General features: G+C 33.5%; 2 protein-coding genes across 4 annotated transcripts; both read left to right on the top strand.

Annotated features, from left to right (window-relative positions):
• Nucleotides 1–2,584: 2,584 nt before the first annotated feature.
• On the top strand, nucleotides 2,585–13,514 carry LOC132186676 (probable protein phosphatase 2C 60). Of its 3 annotated transcripts, none has more exons than XR_009440765.1 (12): nucleotides 2,585–2,687; nucleotides 3,378–3,500; nucleotides 5,075–5,138; nucleotides 7,660–7,768; nucleotides 8,458–8,611; nucleotides 10,008–10,133; nucleotides 11,081–11,204; nucleotides 11,308–11,384; nucleotides 11,840–11,892; nucleotides 12,799–12,853; nucleotides 12,968–13,326; nucleotides 13,407–13,514. XR_009440765.1 is itself a non-coding variant. In XM_059600680.1 (12 exons), exons 2-11 carry the CDS (start codon nucleotides 3,384–3,386, stop codon nucleotides 13,136–13,138), a joined length of 1,050 nt encoding a protein of 349 aa, XP_059456663.1. In that variant the 5' UTR covers nucleotides 2,585–2,687; nucleotides 3,378–3,383; the 3' UTR covers nucleotides 13,139–13,153; nucleotides 13,327–13,514. The 3 variants fall into 3 exon arrangements, 2 of the variants coding, with proteins under 2 accessions (XP_059456663.1, XP_059456662.1); XM_059600680.1 differs by having other exon boundaries at nucleotides 12,968–13,153; nucleotides 13,327–13,514; XM_059600679.1 differs by having other exon boundaries at nucleotides 12,968–13,514.
• A 3,579-nt stretch (nucleotides 13,515–17,093) lies between these two features.
• On the top strand, nucleotides 17,094–19,396 carry LOC132186930 (chaperone protein dnaJ 8, chloroplastic). The gene is made up of 3 exons (XM_059601051.1): nucleotides 17,094–17,531; nucleotides 17,851–17,919; nucleotides 18,959–19,396. The coding sequence occupies exons 1-3, from the start codon at nucleotides 17,310–17,312 to the stop codon at nucleotides 19,139–19,141; spliced, it is 474 nt and encodes a 157-aa protein (XP_059457034.1). The 5' UTR covers nucleotides 17,094–17,309; the 3' UTR covers nucleotides 19,142–19,396.
• The last annotated feature ends 3,224 nt before the right edge of the window (nucleotides 19,397–22,620 follow it).

Below are 22,620 nucleotides of genomic sequence, written 5' to 3'. Positions count from 1 at the left end.
CGAGCGGGTATCGAGCGATCTGTCGAGTGTGTCGGCTCATTTACAGGCCTAATTTAGAGTTTACACTTGGAAAGAGTGAGTTAGAAAATAGTAAATATCATAAAGAAATTCATAACCTATATATATATATATATATATATATATATATAAACTTGAATCGTAAATTCATAAACTGAACATGCCACAACATTGCTGTGCAAAATAATCTCATAAAACTGGAAGATATCATGAGTGAAATTCATAGCAAGAATATTTACTTCAAATTTTTCCTCCCATTACTCTCTAAACTATATATACATATATCACGTTTTTCCTCTTTGGGCCATTTTCACATTTATTAACTCTGAGTGGTGCATGTTGGCTTGTTTCAAAGGACCATTGCTTAAAGAGTAATGGAAAGATAAAATTGAAACGAATATTCTTGCTACAAATCTTTCTATAAATACAAAGCCAACACCCAACGATTCACTGGGCTATTTTACCACAAGCAAGAGTACTTGTCATTATATATACAAGAGAGATGTCATTCTTACAAACTTGATTTCTAGAGAGTGGAGGAATTCCTCGTCAGTGTAAACTACTATATTACATTTGCAAATGTATATGAATGTGGGCTGTTCAACTCCTAATAAAAATAAAGATAAATATGTTAATAGTACATATCTAGAACAGGGAACATAAAAGAACTTGCTGATCAGTTGTAACAATATCATAAATGGTGTCGGGAATCTCTTCTATCCATATTTTCTCCTCGCGCTCCTTTATCACAGCCTTGGCTAATCCTTAAGCAGTCCCGTTTGCCGTTCGTTTTACATGCCCAATCTCCCAACTTCAAAAAGCCTTTAGTACTTCAAGAGTATCTCCTACGATCGATCTGCCCATATTTGCACCAGATGGACCCCTTAGCCTTATAGCTTCAACGACTTGCTTGGAGTCTCCTTCCAGAATAATCTCAACCAGCCCAAGCTCCCTACAAAATTCTGCTGCATCACGGGCCCCCATTGTTTCACCAACGACTGGGTCTTGAATGGTTTCCAGAGGTCTGCTAAGAGCGGCTGAGACCAACTGACCATGTTAACCAAATGTTGTTTGACAAATCAGATATGATAATCATAAAGAAATTACGATTTGTGACAAATCAGATAATCATACATATTTGTTACTTCAAACCTTCTACGTACAATTCAATTCAAAATTTCTGCAATTGAAATCAATTTCTTCATACTCTTTTTAAAAATAGTTTCAAGCTCTGATTAAATTTTTATATTTAGATTATTCTTTTTGATTAATTATTTTTTATATTAAATTGTTCATTTTGATAATTGTTTTTATACTTAATTATTTATGAATATATATGAAATTAACGTGCTGTGTAAAAGTAAATTGTAAGTTATATTTATATGTTTAAAACAATAATTCGATTTACTTGAATTGTTTATTTATTTCGTTAGTTATATTCTTTAATATTTTTAATCAATTTTTGTTCAACTTTAAAATTTTTCATTCTTTAAATTTGTATTTTGACTTTGTTGAATTGCTTATTTATTTCGTTAGTTATATTCTTTAACTTTTTAATCAATTTTTTTTTTAACTTTAAATTTTTTCTTTCGTTAAAATTTTTTTTTTGACTCCTCTAAACTAAATTCCTGGCTCCACCACTGATAATAGGTGTATAACTTAAATTATTGTTGTTGTGAATCTTGATATAAATATATGTGTGTTTATGTCTGTGTGAGTGTGTTTATATATATATATTAGAGGAAATTTCAATCTTATAAAATTGCTGAACAATATCTTGCTCAGCAAGTACATTCCGAAGAATAAAATTGGGACATTCTCCCATCCAAACCTGATATAATGATTTGCTTATAGCATTCTTAGCCACTAAATGGGCCACTTCATTTGCCTCCCTACGGGTATATATGACTAACAAACTAGTACTGAAAGCGCACTATGTAAAATAACTCTGGAAAGACTGGAATCCTCTATCACTTGTCCATAACGACTCCATCAAAGACTATCTTGTTTCAACGCATTAACAACTTCTAGAGCATCACCTTCAAAAATCACATGGGGAACCCCAATTCACTACTAAAGACAATCGCCTTCCATGCTGCCACTGCTTCTGCAACTGTGGGATCAGAGATAAAAGGAATATATGTGTACATGTGCGCATGCACGCTTAATGAATTTTATATGCATACTATAAAACATATATATAAACTCTAGATTAGATTATTTAAGATTCAAGATAATTTCTTTAATTAACTAAAATGATAAAAATCTTAAAAATAATTAATTAAGTAATAATTAGTATAGATTTACTAAAAATAAAAATAAAAATGGCGCGTTGTTCGCCCGGCCCCTGGTTTTTCTCACTCAAAAGTCGAAACTCAGCTCCTAACTGCTTGGGCCTAACTACCATACCTAACTCTCAACTAATCTAACAATGGAAATGGGCTACATTAATTGATGGGCCCATTATAGAGAAAAACAGCAAAGGAAGTCGCGCACGTGCATGGCGCGTGCCTCGCCCGGCCCCTGGTTTGTTTTTTTTTTTCACTCGAAAGTCGAAACTACCCTTTCCAACAAAAGCAGGTAGTTGATCAAAAGGCCATCGTTTCTCTCTTTTCTTTTAACCTCGCCTCTCTGAAATCAGTGTGCGGACGCTGAGCCTGCAAAAGAGAGTGTGTCTCGCAAACCCTAGAGGCCTTTAATTCTTTTGTTTTTGTTTTAATTTCTTGATTCAATTTATTGCGAGTGTTGACTTACTCTTATCGGGATTGATCTGAATTTCTTTGCTCATTGATCGACGGAACTCTTTTTTTTTTTTCAACTTTAATTGGTTATTTTTGGTTAGACGGTCTGTTTGGTTGCCGAGAAAACGTAGGGAAAAATCGAACAGAAATCAAGAATTTTCAATTTCTGAACTCTTGGATTAGTAAAAGGCGTGTAGTGATTGGCTATGGCACTCTCCATTTTTCTGATTTGTAATTGCTCTATTTCTTTTTTGTTTTGTGATTGAAAGAATTTATGCGGAATTATATTGATCTGATGGTGTGATTGATTTGGTGTAGTGAGGGATATCTCTTGTAAGCAAATGTTGTCATTTGTTCTTTTATTTCTTTGGTTGCATAAAAAATCACCTGAAAAGCTCCTCTGTGGTATAGCGCTTGTGTATCCATATGTATGTATCATGTATGCATGGTACGTGTGTGCTTATATATTTTTTTATTTTTAATACGTGTATAATGCGATTGTGTTGTTGGTGATTCTTGTCGTTGATGGCACTCCTATGCTTTCGCTTAGAAATTGGAATATATCTCAGCTATGTTGTGCAATAGCTTCTGTAATTGATAGTTTTGATACTGTTCCAGATAGAAATGGGGATATATCTCAGTGCCCCCAAAACTGAAAAAGCATCAGAAGACGGGGAGAATGACAGACTTAGATACGGGTTGTCATCAATGCAAGGGTGGCGTGCAACCATGGAAGATGCTGTGAGTAGTCTGTGTATTCTTATTTGCTTCAACTTGTTTTGGTTTTCACACGTTTGCATTTTGTATCCCGTAAAAATTTTCTGTCAATATGTAATCATTATGCCCACTGCTTCTTTATATAGCATTGGCATCTTCTGTTCTTGGGTATACTTTGAACTTAGAACTAGACACCCCTAACCCTTATCACTTGAGTGAAATTGGTTTTAGATTCTTAATTTACTAACTAGTATTTAATATCTTCTTGGTATGACTTTTCATTCACTTGGATTGAGAAATGTTATAAAATAGCTATTTGTGGCACATACCTGATTGGATTTGATGACAATACGTGGAAGTGAAAAGATAATGTGAATGTGATCATAAACCAAAATCAGTGTGCGTATTGAATGACAGTGTATTATGACTAAGAGCATGTCTAAATGACTGAACAAAGCAATAATACTCCTACAATATGTGGAAGTGAAAAGATAATATGATCATGAACCAAAATCAGTGTATTGAATGACAGTGTATTATGACTAAGAGCATGTCTAAATGACTAAACAAAGCAATAATACTCCTACAATATGTGGAAGTGAAAAGATAATATGATCATGAACCAAAATCAGTGTACGTATTGAAAGACAGTGTATTATGAGTAAGAGCATGTCTAAATGACTCAACAAAGTAATAATGCTCTAACACAATAGAATTATTTTAATATATTGTCAGTGTATTTATGTTGAGAAACCTAACTAAACTATCAAGAGTGAAACTCCTATAAAAACTATAACTTTATACAATAAGCGGCATTATCCATTGAGAACTTGCCAATAAGATAGTCGTGGAGGTATTCTATTTGGAGTCACATACATAAATTTGCTTGTCATTCTATGTTGTTGTATCTAATATTATCATTTTGAGCATATGCATCTCATAAACAAAGGATTGATAATGATGGAAGAAATACCTGAAAGAAAAGAAATAATTATGGAAGATATGAGTATAAAGAATAGGAATTAGATTTATATTCTTACTTTTATGTAATTTGATGTGCCATGATTGTAAATATATCCTTTGCCCTTGGTTGTAAGAAGGTGGATTGGTATTGTATAAGTGTTAAGTTCAAATCTAACCAAGCCAAGAAAGAAATCGCGAAACATATTATATCTTTTCTGAATGGGCCTCATCGAAACACGTTGAATTCTTGCTTAAACGTCATTAATTTTGTTCGGATTACTTGGACTCAGTAAACTTGCTGAAGGAGGCTGTATAATTGGTCAAAACAGGACAAAAATGTTAATTTTGGAATTTCTAATGTATGGAAAATGACAAAAACTGGTTCCTTTTGTCCGACAAACATACAAATGCTCAGATGACTGTCATGTATTTTACCTCAGGATGGCTTATCTTCAAAAGGTATCATGCTACGTGGATAGAGATGATATGGTTGTTACTTATCAAAAAAAAAAAAAAAGAGATGATATGGTTGTCTTTTTAATTGGTCTATTTGGTGGACTTGTAATCTTCATGATCATCTGTAGATTATACTATCTTGTTGATTGTATGCTAAATTTACTGTCTTTTTGTTACAGCATGCAGCTTATCCAGATTTGGACAGTTCCACCTCCTTCTTTGGTGTTTATGATGGCCATGGGGGTTAGAGTTTGACTTTTATAGTTTTGTTTTCTTTGTTTTTCATATTTTCTAAATCAACATATAACATTTTCTAAGCACATCAATGCTAAGGTTGGGTTAACAAGGCAAATTTCACGGAGTTTTTTTTTTTTTTTTAAACACAACATGCACATCTCCACCTTTAAGAGCGGTTGGTCAATTTTGACCTTTAGATTGTAATATCTGGTAACCTTTGTGTTACCTCTGTGTATTTTTGTTGAAGTTTATTATAGTTAAAAGATAAGGCAAGTTTTTGTTTCTCTCCCATAATTGAAGATAAATTGGGAAATGGTATCAAACTGGTAGTTTGCTTATGTTTTTTTCTAATAAGTCATCTGGTTCTAAACCTTGCTCCTACCTGTTTCCTAGTCACTGTATCTTGAAGGCAACTACCTCTTTCCGGTTACCTTTTTTTCTACATAACCTTATAATGCTTATCATGGAACCCTGAAGAGACGTAGATTACCATAAATCTTGGAATTGTATCGACGTAATTTCATAGAGTCATTCAGTCTTTGTTGAAATTACAGGTTGGATGTCTAATTGTCCCGGCAATAATGATAGGATCTTGTACTTGAACTGGTGGCTCACTTTTTCTAAGTACATGAACCTAACGAAACAACTTAACCAAGCTACAAATCGAGTGCTACTCTTTAGTCATAGGTCCATAGGCATCAAAATGGAACTCTTAAAGCATCTTGGGGTTTGACAGTTGCATGCTTCTTGGTCATGTATGCATATTCTTTACAAAGCTTCTTTGTAGAGGACATGTTCAATTGAGTAAACAAGACACTCTTCCATGTTTGCTAAGAAACATCTTCGGTAATGACTCAGTTGTCTATATCCCCTTTAGATATTTGAATGCAAGAGCCTGAGATTTGGTATAATGCCATGTTTTGGATGTCTTGGTAGTGCTTTCTGGTCATCAATATCAAAGCTTAGTATGCCACATATGTCACTTTTAGTCAAATGGAGATGTGGACAGCCTGTAGAAAATTTCTATATGTCTTGGGTCCTTAGTTAGCGTGCCAGAGGTTATGGCTAAAGGGATTCGGGCTGTTGGCTATGTTCTGCCGCCGGTTGTTTTATGGCCCCAGTTATACTTCCTATGTTTTGTTTGGGTTTTTGTTTTGCCCTTTCTTGTTAGGTGATTTCCATGTATACTTCCTGTGTACTTAAGGGGGAGCCATACACTTTTTTCAATTTAAATTACTTATCAAAAAAATGTATTTCTATATGTTGCCAAAGGTTGATCTGGCTAAATATCCAAATTGTCTGGAAAATATTTGCGTATCTATTCGAGTTGTGTAGTTATCAACCTTTTCCTAGTTACTTCTTAACTTTCCTATGTTCCTCTTTCTATGTCTGTGTTTGCCTCTCTCTCTCTCTCTCTTCCAGGGAAGAAAGGAAAGGGTGAAGGTGAGGAAGGAGGGTTGCAAATTAGTTCTTCACTCTTCCCTTATTTCTTTTTTCTATAGGTTGATAATTTCTGGTCTTGTGTTGTTGATGTAAGATACGTTGAGGGAACCTATCTATGTGTGTTGGGGGTTAGGGTTTGGAGAATGATCTATATTCTAGGATTTTGGATGAAATGATTAGTGTTTGTAGAGTGAACTATGGTTTGAAAGAGTGAATTTTGATGGATGAAAGAAGGTAGAAACTAGGAAAACGACTTGGGAGAATTTTCTAGCAGCAGTAAAAGGTTATGCTTTTAAGGATGTTTAAAGGGACGATTTGAGAGCAGAAGATTGTAAACTTTTAGCTTTATAAGGTTTCAAAAGGTATAGGATAAAGGATTTGATTTGGGGCCTCTTGTATACATGGGTTGTGACCCTTTGCGCGTTTTGATGATATACTTATTACTTATCAAAAAAAAAAAAAAAAAAAGGTATAGGATAAAGGATTTGATTTGGGGTTGTAAAAGAAGAATGAAAGAGAAAAGTTCATGGTTATCCAGGGGTTGTGAATAGTACCGGTGCAAAGTGAAGAAGAAGAAAAAGAAGAGTACATGCTGGCAATCTTGCCTCAACACTCCAAATTCAATGTTCCTTTACTTTCTAAGAGTACAATGGAGCATATTTATATATGCTTATGGACTCTTGTATTAAGATTAGGACTCCTAATTTGGCTGGTAAACCAAAGGCATGATAAAATCTAATTAAGAGTAACTTGGATTCAAAGAAATAAACTGAAGATGCTTCAAAAAATGCTAGAAGGTTTTAGACACGACTTAATTACCAAAATACCCTAACTCACGGGGCTTACAGAAAATTGCAGGTCCTTCGTACAAAAAAAAAAAGTCCATAACTCATAACTTAGTTGTTCAAATTAAAAGCAATTTTAAAAATTGATCTTAAAAATCATGTAAGGCCAATCTCAAACCGATGTTGTACATAAGCTCCAGACAAGAAAAGCTTTAAGTTTTCCAAATTGAAAATTGCAGCAACTTGACTTTTCTTCCATGGATGCATCAGTTGTTCATAGTGACGTCCATTTTTTTCAGGTAAAGTAGTTGCTAAGTTCTGTGCCAAGTATCTTCATCGACAGATGCTCAAGCATGAAGTGCATGTTGCTGGAGATTTAGGCTCTTCTGTACAGAAAGCTTTTCTAAGGTAACTTCATTTCTTCATTTCTAGTTTCCAATTTATTATTATTGGCAGATGCCTCTAACGTAATCATAGACCTAGTACAGGGTAGCAGGGAAAGTGTCTTTTTTACCTTTAAGTAAGGTGTTATGAACAGCACAGGAATCTGAAGCCCGGCTGTTTCTATTATCACATCGTTTAAAAAGCTTAAATGCTCATGAATATATCATCATCAGCCATTGTTCATTGATTTGTTCGCATTATTCTTATATGTAGTGCTGTTGTTAGATTTATATATTTTTAGTAATGTTATATACCACACCACTGTCTCATTATTATCCCACTATGCTGACGCGGCATTGTCAATCTACCATTAATTTTCTCTTCTTTTAATAAAGGTTGATCTAAAGGTGAATTGACAATGTCATGTCGACATTGTGGGGTAGTTGTGGGGCATATAGCATTATTCTTTTTTTTTTTTTTTTTTTTCCATTGAACATATATTTTTAAGCTAATAAAATATTTAAGCAGCAACCTTAATATGAAAAGGACAAAAATCAAATATGAGGGAAGGAAAAATATTATAGATCTTAGCGCCATAGTCATGTTCCATGCAATGATAATTTTCATGCTTATGGGAGATTTAGTCATGACATATGGGTTTCTCTGACGAATATTTGCTCACTCTTTTATTTCTATGCATCCAATTAATGAAGAATGGATGAGATGATGTGTGGACAAAGAGGATGGAGAGAATTAGCGAGATTGGGGGATAAAATGGACAAGTTCTCTGGTATGATAGAAGGGTTGATATGGTCTCCTAAGGGTGGTGAAGTCAATGACCATATTGATGATTGGCCTTCTGAGGAGGTAATAATAACAGACTGGTTTTTAGGGTTTTTTTTTTTGGTTTCTTTATTGCATGTAGTTCTAGTACTAGTTACCAAAAAAAATTGTAGTGCTGGCACAGTAATTCTGCCTTTTGTTTTACCGATCACTACCATGACATGCATTTCAGAAATGTTCGGATATCTGAATGGCATTTCACTTTTTATTAAAGTCATGTTCCTGTGAAACCCTGTATGGCTATGGCTGTGAATTTTAATGTCCATGACTATTAAATTTGACAGAGGCTCTTATATGTGTTTATGAATTGAAGCTAGGATTTTTTCACAAATTCTTTTTTATTCTTATTGAAATATTCAGCTATACTTGCATTACATATCACATGTGCCTATTTAAAGTTTATCACATGGTTCATTGCATAAAAAACCTTATTTTGCCAATTTTTGTGAACCATTATGCAAATCTATTTCTATCTTTGACAAAGGAAATTTTTCAGAAATGGAAGTTTTGACTTATGTTTTTCTGGTGCTTGAGTAATTTGAAAAATGTCTTAATTATTCATTTTGATTGCACCATATGTCTCTTTTTTTTTAGAGGCGCTGGGGTTGTGTTGGTATGCATATTCTAATCATAGATTCAAGCTTTAAAGTCAATGCCACTGGAGGTGTAGGATTCTGAACGTTAAAGTTTTTTGAGTAGCTTCAAATCTGCTTGAAGATAACAGAATACTATGTTTGGAAAGCATAATTCTACAAGAAATATATACAGTTTACTGCTTCTAAAACATTTCTGAGTTGTGAAGTTGCTGGCTGAACTTGAAAATGTTTCTCTTTTGCCAACATGCAAAATAACTCTAGTTGACTGTTTTAAAGATATCCTTTCCTTCCCTTTTGGTGTTAATATTTCAATCTACAGTCAAGTACAACAGTAAGCATCTTGCATTAGTCAAATAAAAATTGTTGATGGTTTTGACATATTGGTTAAGATACTTGACTTTTAACAAATAAGGTTTTTGGTCATGTTTGGATAGTCCAGTAGCAATCAGCTTCTTAGCTTATAGAAAAAAGTAATCAGCTTAGGTTCAGTACTGTCTAGTAGTTGAATTTCATGCTCGTTGGCTAGTCTTTGCAACAATTAGTTAGAGCCTTTGGTTTGAAAGGAATGGCTGCTTGTGTGTCAGTGAAGAGCTTCTGGCGCATAAGTTGAAGATTATTGCATGTGTTTTTTGTGGATCCCTTTATAAACTATTATTTTCATAAATTGCCTGATAATTCACAAATAAAAAATAAAATAAAATAAATAAAGGTAAGCCTGTTGTATTCTGAAATGTAAAGCTTCAGGAGATAGCAGATATGGATCTGGTTTTTTTTAATTTAATTGAAATTTAAGGAATATAAAGAGTGTTTATGTTGCAAACTAGGGGCCCCACTCTGATTTTCATGGACCAAATTCTGGATGCACGGCTTGTGTGGCAATCATCCGAAACAATCAACTTCTTGTTGCAAATGCTGGTGATTCTCGTTGCGTAATATCCAAGAAGGGTCAGGTATTGTCCCCTCCTTTAGAGTAGTTGCAAAATATTTTTCAGTTGAATTCTGTGTAGGAGATTCTTTTTCAAGGCTGCATCATGCTCTTCTTCAATTTACAAACTGAAAGTAACAGGATAGTCAGTTTTTACATACTTTTATTGGTTGTCTGATCCTATATGATAATGCTAAGACATTTAAGTGGCTGTCCTACGTATTTTAATAATGAATATTGAACTATTTGCATTCTTTCAAGATATGTGCTTGATTTATTATTGAAGGGATGGTAAGGTCTAATTCATTGGAACCTTCATATAGTGCATGAAGCATGGACATGTGACATGGAGGAGGTGGTAAGATATGTATTCAACACACCTGTTGTTCAACAATTACCCATCAGAGAATGTCGAACTATGGAGGGACAATGTTTATTTTTACAAGTTGTTTTATATGCACATGCACACACGTGGGGAATCCCTTGTTGTGAGCAAACAAACATAACCTCTGCGCTTAGGCCTGGGAGCATTCTTTACTGCATATCCATGCAAAACGCAATTAGGTGGATTGAGGTTCTGAGGTAGACGTTCTTGAAATATCTCCAATTGGTGGGACACACGCAGCTATATGATGTGCATGTACATATATTACATGCCTAAATGCATTCATGCATATCATTTAGCCCAGGGTATTGAAGGCAAATTGGACACAAATTTTTTTCGATGTGCTCTGGAGTTTAGGGGATTCTGACATCTACATACCCACTGCCCTCTGCCTCAACTCTGCTTAACTTTTGCATGAGAGTCCATGTAATGTATGGTAAAATTATCATTCAAAGGGCTTCTTTTTCCTTTGATTCTTTTTTTTTTTTTTTGTGCAAAGAACTGCCACTGGGGTACGTTGTTCTTATTTGTGACACCCATATGGTTTGTGTGCTTGTGCGATGCTTTATGAAAGTTTTCATATGCAGGCATATAATTTGTCTACAGATCACAAACCTAACCTTGAGATTGAGAAAGAAAGGATTCTGAAAGCTGGTGGTTTTATCCAATATGGTCGAGTCAATGGAAGTCTGAACTTGGCAAGAGCTATCGGTACATAAATTTTCTTAATTTTAATCCCAATTCTAAAGGAAAAAAAAGTGATTGTTTTGATCTGTTATGCCTATTTCTTCTGTTACAATTGTGATGGTTGCAGGAGATGTGGAATTCAAGCAGAACAAACTTTTGCCAGCTGAACAGCAGATTATCACTGCCTATCCAGACATAACAACTGTATGTAGCATATGGATTCTGTAGTTTCTGCATGGATTGGGGTTATGATCTGTGGAATTATATTTTGAAGGATAAAATGCTTAGGTGTACTTTCTTGTGTATTTTTCCTTTTCCTTTTTTGTTTGTCTCTTGTATACTCCCGAGTAGTAGGGTACGTGCTTTCCATTTTGTCTTGAATGGTTTTTTTTTTTTTTTTTTCTTTAAAAAAAAAAAAAGAAAAAAAAAAAGGGCCCTTCTATAAGTGTAGTCATATTTTTTAGATGCATATACTATTGTTAGTTTATATCTTTCATTACTTTGAAGCAAGTGTTGAATTTTGTGGCTCTGAAAATTATCCTACTGCTTATTTCTTACTACCTAGTTTTCGTGACATCATGATTGGTGATTATGTTCTCTCACTTATGAGATTCTTCTTTTCAAGCTCTACTTGGATTTCTTGTTTCTCCTTGAAATAGGTTGAGCTTTGCGATGATGATGAGTTTTTTGTTCTAGCTTGTGATGGGATTTGGTAAGTTAGTTTCCATATTTAATTATAATTGACTTTCTTTTAAGAAATTTGTTCAGCTATTGATGTGGTTCGTCTTCCCAAATAGTCTTTGTCACTTCTGATATGTGCTCGATTTTTTATTTCAAAAATCTTTGTAATTTAGAGAAAAGGAATCAAGGCGAAGATTACATTATGAAAAAAAAAAGGATAGTAAAAATAATGGGGCAACATGAAATGAGTAATTATATGAAGCATAATAATGTTGGTCCTTAATGCTTTATTCTTTTAATGTATATGTATTATACATCGACAAAATTAAAAAATTTTATTAATGTGTCTGATCATCTTACACTCGACAATTTAAAAGAATTTGAAAATCGGTTCATGATATGATTCACTATTTAACAACTATGGTTGAACGAGGCAAGGAAGCACTAATTACAGGTAAAATACAAGTAAAAAGAGTTTTCTGATAGTTGTTTACAGCTTGTTGGGTTTGTAGACAATATTTACTTAAAATGCTATTGTATTAATACGAAACTTGCCATGTGGCTCTAATGTCCCCTGCTACTGCTTCAAGTTGGAAGCTACCGTCCACAGTTAAATTAAACCTTTTCTTTTCTTTATATGAATAGATTCTGGGCATAACAAGTCCTTTGCAATGGACTCCATGTGAGTAGTTCATCAAGCATGATCTGTTCCAAACGAATGCTAGAAAAAATTTAATGGAGCTTTGTGCAGCCGTGTTTTAATTAGTTTGGATCAAGCTTAAGTAATGTAAAAAGAAACTATAGGAGATCTCCTGTAGTTTTTTCAACAGTCCAGATTTAATTCCACTAAATTGAAATTAAATCTAGACTGTTAAAGAAACTACAGGAGATCTCCTTTCTGTGTTAAAACTAACTCTGATTTTCTCTCTTGCACCAGGGATTGTTTGTCAAGCCAACAACTGGTGGATTTCATACGAGAAGAGTTGAAGACTGTAAGTTTTTTATACTCTTGTCAGATTTTACTGAAATTCTCTGCATGAAAGTTACACAGATCTCTACTTATCAAAAAAAGAAGTTAAAACTCAGATTTCCGTCAAATTATGCAGGAAAGTAAACTTTCAGTCATCTGCGAGAGAGTGTTTGACAAGTGTTTGGCACCATCTGCTGGTGGCGAGGGATGTGACAACATGACCATGATTTTGGTTCAGTTCAAAAAACCTGTTGATTTAGATGCTTCTCCTGGGGAGCAGCCTTTGTCTCCTGATCAAACCATCTGAGTCTCGGGAGTACTGGTAAGAGTTCAGTGGAGACATAATCGAATTAGCTCCAGCTCTTTACACTTTCCCAACATGGCTACACCTTTTTCTTCCAAGTTGAAGCTCTGGAGAGCACAAGAATTCTGGATTCCAATTCATTTAGAAAGCGAATTCTCATGGCATGGCCCTAAATGTTTACTATGTTTCAGGTAGTGGTTCAGCTTTCTGAGTTCTGTATATGTTGCTGATGCCGCTAGATTTTAAGAGACTCCCTTCTAACTTTGTCCAGGATCAAGCACAGCTATTATAGGAGTAAGAACAGCATAAAATTTACAGTTTTTCAGTCTTTTCCACTGTACTTGGGATAAGGCAATGAATATAATAGTATTTTGGAACCCATCTGCTTCGATTAGAGGCCAGCAAGAAAGTTCTGTAATCTAGTTCTTGTTCTCGTTCACACCCTCCACATTACAGATTTTTATTTTGGACCTAGACAAGTATTTTAGGATGTTAGATAATTTTTTGATACTTGACAATTACCGCAAAACCTCTTAAAAATTTTTGGGTTTGAAATAACGGGGGCACTTTTTTTTTTTTATAAAAAAAAAAAAGGAGGTTTCTTCGTCATATTTCTTGTCGACAGCTTATTTCGTAAATTGTGACAAAAAGCTGTTTGCAAAAAATATCAGTGGTTGAGAATTTGTTAGCCATTGTGAGAATGGGAGATATAAGATTCATTGATTGCTGGAAACCCAAACCCTAAATAATAGGTAACCCTAATCTTCATGTAAGGTTGATGTATTAATTGGCTAAGCCATTGGTTACATCTCAAGTTCGAGAGTGAAACCCATTGATGATGTGCAGGCGTTAAAAACACCGGCAAACATTTCTCATGAGGACTGAGATTCACAACTCCATTTTTTTTTTGTAAGTCACGGCTGGTTTGTTTTTACTTTCAAGCATTTAGGAAATCTATAAAATTAGGTCAGACGCAAGTTGAAGAAGGAAGAGGGGCTCTTTTTTGTTTTCTTCAAAATGCACCGTAGAGATAAGCAAAGCCACTGAGTTGACATGCGTGAATTTTCACCCAACAAGCTGGTGGGCCCCGATGACTTGCTTTGTTACTAAACACTTGTTTTGTTTAACACTTGAGGGCTAATAGGTATTTTAACACCTTTTTTTTTTAATTCTTTTTTTCAAATGATTTAGGCCCCACATTTATTTAAGAAAAAAAAAATTAATCTATTTATTTATTGAATGGATCAAACCATTTGAGAAAAAGAATTTTAAAAAAAATGTTGAAATGTCTAGTATTATCCTTTTAAGACTTTAAGCTACTTAGTGACGTGGGTGAATTTTCACCCATCAAAGCTGGTGGGCCCCGGTGACTAACTTTGTTTTATCCAAGCAAGTTATATTAATTTTACCCAAGACTTTGGATGCTGAGCTTTATAACCTCTGCACATCTTATTAACACGACACCGTTTTAAGAGAACAAAACGCATGAATGTAAATATTCAGGACTAGACATGACAACCTAGTGTTAGGTTGGGGGGCTTCTCTTCAATTCCTGTCTCCTGAACTTGCTTCTTCTTCTTCTTCTGCAATATCATGTGATTTTTCTAAAGGGAAGACTCGATTAGCCTTATTTCAAATAAAAAAAACTAATGAAGCTTCTTTGTTCACAAGTGTCCTGCACCTATCTACGTGTATTATGACTTCTTGGGGAGGCTTTGAGTCTCTTTATATTGCTGATTCAAAGGAATTGACTACTTTTACCTGCAGTGCAGCAAATTCTAACCTCTAAGGCACGCAATTGGTTTAGTTTTTATATTTAGATTATTTTTTAAAATAATTGTTTTTTGAATATATATATATATTGTTACATATTTTAATTGTATCAAATATATAATTGTAGTTAGTTAAGATTATGGATAACAACAATGATTTTCTTGAGTTCCAATCAAATTTTAAACCAACTCATATCAAGGTAGATTTAACAAATTTGGCCATAAATTCTTGCTTAAGAAAAAAAATATATGATTACCATTCTAGTTATATAGACTAAATCCAAAAAGTATATCTCAAAAATGACCTTGTCAACTAGTGAACCGAGTCTTTTTGTTCAATTATTTGTCTATTTCGTTAGTTATATTTTTTAATATTTTTAATATATTTTTTTTTTTAGCTTTATTTTTTTTATTCATTAAAAAAAATATATATCTCGACCCCTAGACCAAAATCCTGACTCTGATGACGTGTATAACTTCTTTAGATGAATTTAGAGACCTTGAATAAGGTTGTTAAAAAATGACTTAAAGAGTGTGTTTATTATTGTTAAACAATTGCTTCACAATACTTTTTTTAAAAAAAATTGAACCAATTAATTAATTTTCAACTCTTTACCTTTTTCACAATTCAGAAATCAAAATACTCGGGCGTCGACCATTTCCAAGTAAATCAGTAGATTGATTCTTTGTATGTATCTTAACAAAAAAAATCAGTAGAATGATGATTGGACCACCAGTCTCGTGCGGAAAAAGGACAACCAAGGGTTAACTGCTGGGTCTGCTGGCTCGTATGCGTGGAGCCACGTGTCTAGTCCTTTAGATCTCCTTATCCACTCATTTAAAATGACCGTTTTAAACGTTCCGAAAAACCGCACATTATCCAATCTGGTCTCTCATAATAAAAATAGATAAAAATAGATAATAATAATAATAATAAACTATTTTCCTTAATTAACGTGCCACGAGGTAAATCCCATTCTGTCACGAGCTTCCACGGCTCTTCTCTCGGACCGCATCCACAGTTTACCACGTGTCAGTATCCCATGTTTTCAATAAACACATGCCCTCCATTTTTTGGTTATTTCTTTTGCTTCCCACAGATTTCATCTTTTTACCGCCTCATGCCCAAAATTTTCCTATCTTTTGTCACATCAATTCGTTGGTCCCCCATTCACAAAAAGTAATGAATTTAAAATAAGAGTGATGATATTACGCAGTCATACAAATGTTGGTTATTGTAATCAGAAGTTACTGTTATAACATTTTTTTTAATATTTTTTTATTATTATTCATACCAGTGTGAAGTACTATATACTCACACAGATGTTGTCATGTTGTATTCCTTTTGTTTAGATTAAGACATATCATTGCCTATAAATATGTCCTTTTGAAGCAATTATTCAAGACCTTTATAAACTAATTGGTCAAATGTCAATATCAATACTATTTAAAAAAATAAAACAAAAAGTTAATCTATATTTAAAGTTTTCTTAGACTTAAAGAAATGTTTTAAATGTGTAAGATTCTTGATATTATTATTTTATTGCTATTAATACATGATGAGTTAGGTAAGGTCTTTTTTTTTTTTTTTTTTTTCCTTAAAGACCGAATCTAAGTAAGAGTAGCTCATTCAAAATTGTAGTTGTAACATATTTTCAAGAGCACAACACGTTAATTTATAATAAATTTATAGTAAAAACTATAATATTCTTAACAACAGTGTTGTTTAATGTGATAATATGAACTCGTACGCATGCCATCTTTGAAACCAAAAATAGGTTAATAAAAGAACATAAAGCTTGGCTTGACCATGTCATTTATGTAAATCAAGTGAAGGAAATATAATAAATACAAAAAATGGGACAAATTAAACAAATAACTTATTTCTGATGGGCTAAAATAAAAACTAAAATATATATATATATATATATATATATATATATAAAATTAGAAAGGAATCTCCGAGGGGATAAACCCAAAGCAAAAGTCTCTCCTCTCCGGTATGTGACTAGGACCGATTGAAAAAAGGGGCAGAACAGATAAGCACAGAACCCTCTCTCTCCTCTCCTCCACTCCATAAAATACGACACTACACGTCACCACAAACCTGAGTCGTTGGATATGGACATTGCATCCTCGCCTCACAATCTTTTCCCTCTATAAATATATCCAAAGCCTCTCCTATTTGAAAGTCATCCTATCCATTATTATTATTATTATTCTATTTTTTGTTCATAAACAATCATTCAGTTCCCACAGTTTCCTTCAAACATCTTAATCAAATTTGCCGTGCCGTTCGGATCTTTTCAAAGCAAGATTTTCCTTCCTTTTATTTAAACCCAAAGCTTGAGAGGGGTTGGTATCTGGGTTTGCTCGGATTTCTTTTGAGAGAGCTTATTACAATGGCTGCTGCCGCTGCTGCTGCTGGGATTATTGGTGGTAATGGGTCTTCTTCTTCTTCTTGGTTGAAACTCAAGGAGAGGCAAAGGAAGAAGAAGACGGCGAATAGGGTTATGGTTTGTTCTGCTTCTTCTTCCGTAATGGATCCTTACCTGACTTTGAAGATCCAACCCGGTGCCTCTGAATCTGAGGTCAAGAAGGCTTTCAGAAAGCTTGCTTTGCAGGTTCGATTTTTCAAATAAAATAAATATTATAATATCGGATTTTTCTTTGATTTGATTTGATTTGGTTCTTCCTATTCTGCGGTTTTTTGGATTGTGAAGTTATATTTTAGATCTGGTGATCTGAAAACTTCTTCCCTTTTAACAGTCCTTTTTGACTTGCGGCTTGCTTCTTTCCTAATTAATGAATATTTATTTATTTTGGAAAAATTATAGCATATTGTCCTCTAGAATTTTTTGGGTAGGTGAGGTTTTTTTTTTTTGTTTTTTTGTTATTATTTGGGGATCTTTCTGATTGATGGAAAATATTTTTTTTTTTCAGTATCATCCAGACGTATGCAGAGGAAACAACTGCGGGGTGCAGTTTCACCGAATCAATGAGGCTTACGATGTACTTAATTCTACTCTCTCTCACTCTCTCAATTTCCCTCATATTTGCTTTTTAATTATCTTATTTTTAATGTTTATTTAGGATAATGGAGAATTCATGGATTTTTGTTCATGTATAAAATGGATCAATTATATCCAAGAACGGAAAAATTATAATACCATAGCTTTATTTACAATCGTTAATGGAAGATTCTTTAATAGAAGAAATATATTTATCTTTTTTCTTCTCCTTTCCAAACATATAAGCCAATCACAAATCACTCTTAAAAATACAAAAATAATTTTTATTTTTAGGAAAAAATGTAAATTCAGTCTTTGTGATTTACCTGATTTACAAATAATCCTTGAGATATGCGAAAAAAAATACATACAGTCAAATTTCTCATCATTGACTTAAGAGATTCTTATAGCTTTAAAACATTAGAGTCAATATAATTGTAATATTTATTCTATTTAAATCAGCGTCATGCTAAGAAAATTTGTTAAATTAGTGGACGGAATTTTAGAATTTGATTATAAAGACTAAATTCTATTTTGGCATATCTTAAGGACATTTGAATTTATTTGATAATATAAAGAGTTAATTGTAAATTACAATGATTAATTTTGTATTTTTCTCTTATTTTTATATCATACCATGTTAAACCAATTGGATAAGGTTTCACTATAATTACGCTAGTAATTTGAATAAATAATCTGAGAATTTTTATGAAACTTATCCGCTCTGATAAATGATTGAGTAACTTTAAACTTATTTAGGCTCTGAATTTCCAAATGTTACGATTTTTTCAATGTGTTTTCCTAATTGTACGTATATTTTCTTTAAATAATTTACCAAAAAAAAAAACACTATAATGCTCTTTTATATGATTTGTAATGATTCAATTTGTGAAGAATCGGACAATGTTGATGGGACTGCAGTAAAGCTGCCTCCCACCAGACACATGTATTAATTAATTATGTTACTATAATTGAAAGCAGATAATGATTGTTAAATTGATTTTTTTTTTTTTTTTTGCTGTTGTGTGATGGTTGGGCAGACTGTGATGAGTAATTTGAGAGGGGAATCGATGGCATCGGAGATGTATGAGTCGTACGATGAAGGTGTTGATGACTCGATGAGAGGAATGTACGATCCTGATTGGGACATGTGGGAGGAGTGGATGGGATGGGAAGGGGCAGGAATCCGCGACTACACGTCTCATGTTAATCCCTATATTTGAAAAGTCGTATTGATTGACGATTGTGTATAGCCAATCTTGGTCCTCTGTAAATAGCTGAGATAATGCCTCGGCATCTGCCAAATGAAAAGTTCATATTAAAGTTCTTTTTAATATGTTGGCTCCTTTTCTCGCTTAATTGTTACAAATGGTAGCATTATTCAATAACATTAACAAGAGACTTGTAATTATTCCTTGTAATTAGTTGTGTTTTTAATAGTCAAGAAATTAGAGAAGAAGCCACTTGATTTGTCTCTCTATCCTCTTCCTATTGAACCATTCTCTTTTATTCAGCTCCGATAAAGCTATTTTCCCTAATTTTCTTGCATTGAAAGAGAGGGAGAAGAATGGGTTCCTTAAGCATTACAAGGTTTTCTTCCTGTCAGCAATTGACTGAATGAGGTATTTTTGTGGGTCTTGCCTTTGAATCATTCTCTCATAGGGAGAATAATGAGTTCTTAAGCACCATGAGGTCCTCTCTTCTCCCGTTGGTAATTGTCTGGATGAGTACGCATATTAACAAGAGCCGGTGAACTTTATTAAGAAGAAAAATGCTACACTTTTCAAAAGTTAATTTTTAAATGATACTTTACTATCGTATGAAGTTTATTGTTTTCGAAAATGTATTATCAACTTATGAGACGATAATACATTATTTGAGAACTAATTTTTAGAAGAAAAAAAAGAAATTGTAAAGCGGAACATTTCTCTATTGAGGAAAGAAAATCATGGAATAGAATATGAAAACAAATATTGAAGGAACAATGAACAACCATAGTTAAAAAGGTAAATTAGATTCAAGATGGAAAGAAAACGAAGGAGTATTAATTATAGAGAAAATATGGAGTTTTTCCCTAAAAATTAATTGCTTATGAAAAAACATTTTCAAAATTAATAATCGTTTTTTGGTCTTATTTCTTAAATTAATGCATTTTATGTTGCACACCATCTTCTCAATAAACAGAAAAGAAATAATTGTATTGCAAAAATATGAGTTTTTCTTTCGGATAAGGATCTCCTCAAATTTCTTCTAAAATTGAGATTCTCTTATTATTAAATCTTAGTCATGCTTTACATTTAACCGTTTACAACATGCCAACTGTCACACAAAATAAATGCTAAAGTTAATGAAACTTTAATGCCTCAATGAACTGAATTAAGATTCGCTCCATTTCATTTGAACTGGATAATATCCCGTTAATTATATTAAAAAAGTATTTTTATCCCATCAAAAAGCAAAAAGACAAAAATACCCCTTCCAACATAACTAACTGGAGAGAATCATGTTCCCAATAAACTAGAGAGATTTTGTCACATCCAACTGCTACAATATTGGACATGACGTGGCAAAGTGATAAATTTTGTTAATTTACTTAACGAAAATTGATTTCAATGAGTAAACTTTTATTTTATCATACTTTAAGGACTTATAAGTTATTTTTTATACCATAGAGAATGATTTGTAATTTAGGCCAACTACAGAGATCTATAAATTATTTTTTATATCATATGAAGGAATTTGTAATTTATGCCAACCACAAGGACCAATTTTACATTTATCCCTTAATAATAAGAAAATCTCAAATTTAAAAGAAATTTAAGAGGATACTAATCATTCTCTTTCTTTCCTCCGGAACCCATTATCCTTCCCTTGCAGGCTGTAGTTGCAACCCTGCTTCCATCTCAAGCTCCTAAATTAATGTTTTATGTAGTTTAAAGATGACTCCTTTTAGGGATTAGGAGGATCGGAATTTGTTTTCGGCAGGAAGAATGTTTGGTTTTTATATTTGAAGCATTATAAATGCACAATTTTTTGGCACAATTTTGACCTAATTTTTCTCTTATTTTTTATTTAAAAATAAACAAATTTATGAAGCAATAACATCCTATGTGCTCTTGTTTTTATTTGGTATATATATATATTTTAAAAAAGGTATTTTTCTTCATAAAAATGGTCATTTGTTTTTTTTTAGAAAAGGTCATTATTATGAAGAAAAAGACCATTTAAATAAAAAAAAGGACCAATGTTATTGCTTAAGAAATTTTTTTTATTTTGTTTTTAAAAAAAATGACCACATAAGAGAAAAATTGGGTCAAAGTTATGTTTTTATCATTTCTCTTTATATTTTGCTTTCTCTTGTTTATTTTCATACAATAGACAATCAGATTCATTATTGAGTATGTGAAACTACATGTAAGTCTCATAAATTTTAAAAAGAAAAGGAGAAAGAAAAATAAAAAGAAAATGAAAACAGGATAAGAGTAAGAAATTTGAGACACCAATTTTTTATTTTTATTTTTTTAAAAAAAATATGGAACTTTCCATTGATGAGATTTTATGAGCATAAAGCTCTTACATCAAAAAGTAAAAATCATAGCCAAAAGCTATGAAGGTTACAAAGTCATAAAAATGACTTCAAGCTTCCGTTAATCCATATACAATTATATTTAAGGAAAAAATATGCTTCGTGTAGACTAGATTTAGGACTTGGGTAACCCAATTGCAAAAAAAAAAAAAAAAAAAAAAAACTAGAAACTACAAATCCGACCGAAAGAGTTAAGCCCCCTTACACCGATTTATTACATCCTTAACCCGAAGGTTAGGACAACAAATCCATTATCAACCTTGTGGAACCGAATTGAACAATGCATGAACCAACTTGAATCGCATAAAACAAATGCCTAAATTTGTAGAAGAATCTTGTTTTCTGCCATATAACAATGCCAAAAGCAAAAATAGACCACAAATTTGAAATAAGAACGAAAAATTCAGTGGAAAACACCTGGTCAACTTTTAATCCGATCAAAGTCAATGGTCAACACTGTAGAAAGTCAAAGTCAAAAGTCAATGCAAAAAAGTCAACTATGGCAAGATGCTGATGTGGCAAATTCACTGATGTGACCAATGTGCTAACGTGGCAGTGAAGCTGGCTTGGAAGATTTGATGATGTGGCACTGGATGACATGGCCTGAGGCTGACGTGGCTGGTTGATGACCCAGGCGTGTGTGGTGCACGCGCGGAATGGGTGGAGGCACCGGAGCGAGTGAAACCCACGCACAGGAGCTACCACTGGCGCGTGAAGGCGCGTCCGGTGTCAGATGGCAACGTTCTTGGCAGATTTTTGACCGGCGGCGCTAGATCTGTAAGGTGGACGTGCAACCTTCTTGAAAGAGCCAACGTGGCGGCGCGTGGAGGAGTTGCAGCGGCGCTTGGGGAAATGCTTCATCTTCGAGTTGCGTGTGGAGGCGTGTGGATCATCCGATGAGGCTGTGCTCAACGGTTCTAGACTTGTCTAGCCCTGATTTGTTGATTGGCACTATTATCAAGGCAATCCGCGCTGTGTGGCGGCGCGTAAAGGAATAAAAAGATTCTTAGGCGAGTCTTGCCGGCGCGTAAATTGCTTTTGGGATGCGCGTGGAGGCGCGTTTACTAACAGACAAAACCTTTTGGTGGCGCATGTGAACACCACCATGGAAGCTTG

Source organism: Corylus avellana, chromosome ca7, assembly GCF_901000735.1.
Source record: "Corylus avellana chromosome ca7, CavTom2PMs-1.0".
NCBI lineage: Eukaryota > Viridiplantae > Streptophyta > Magnoliopsida > Fagales > Betulaceae > Corylus > Corylus avellana.
This window is presented reverse-complemented; position numbering and strand designations above follow the sequence as displayed.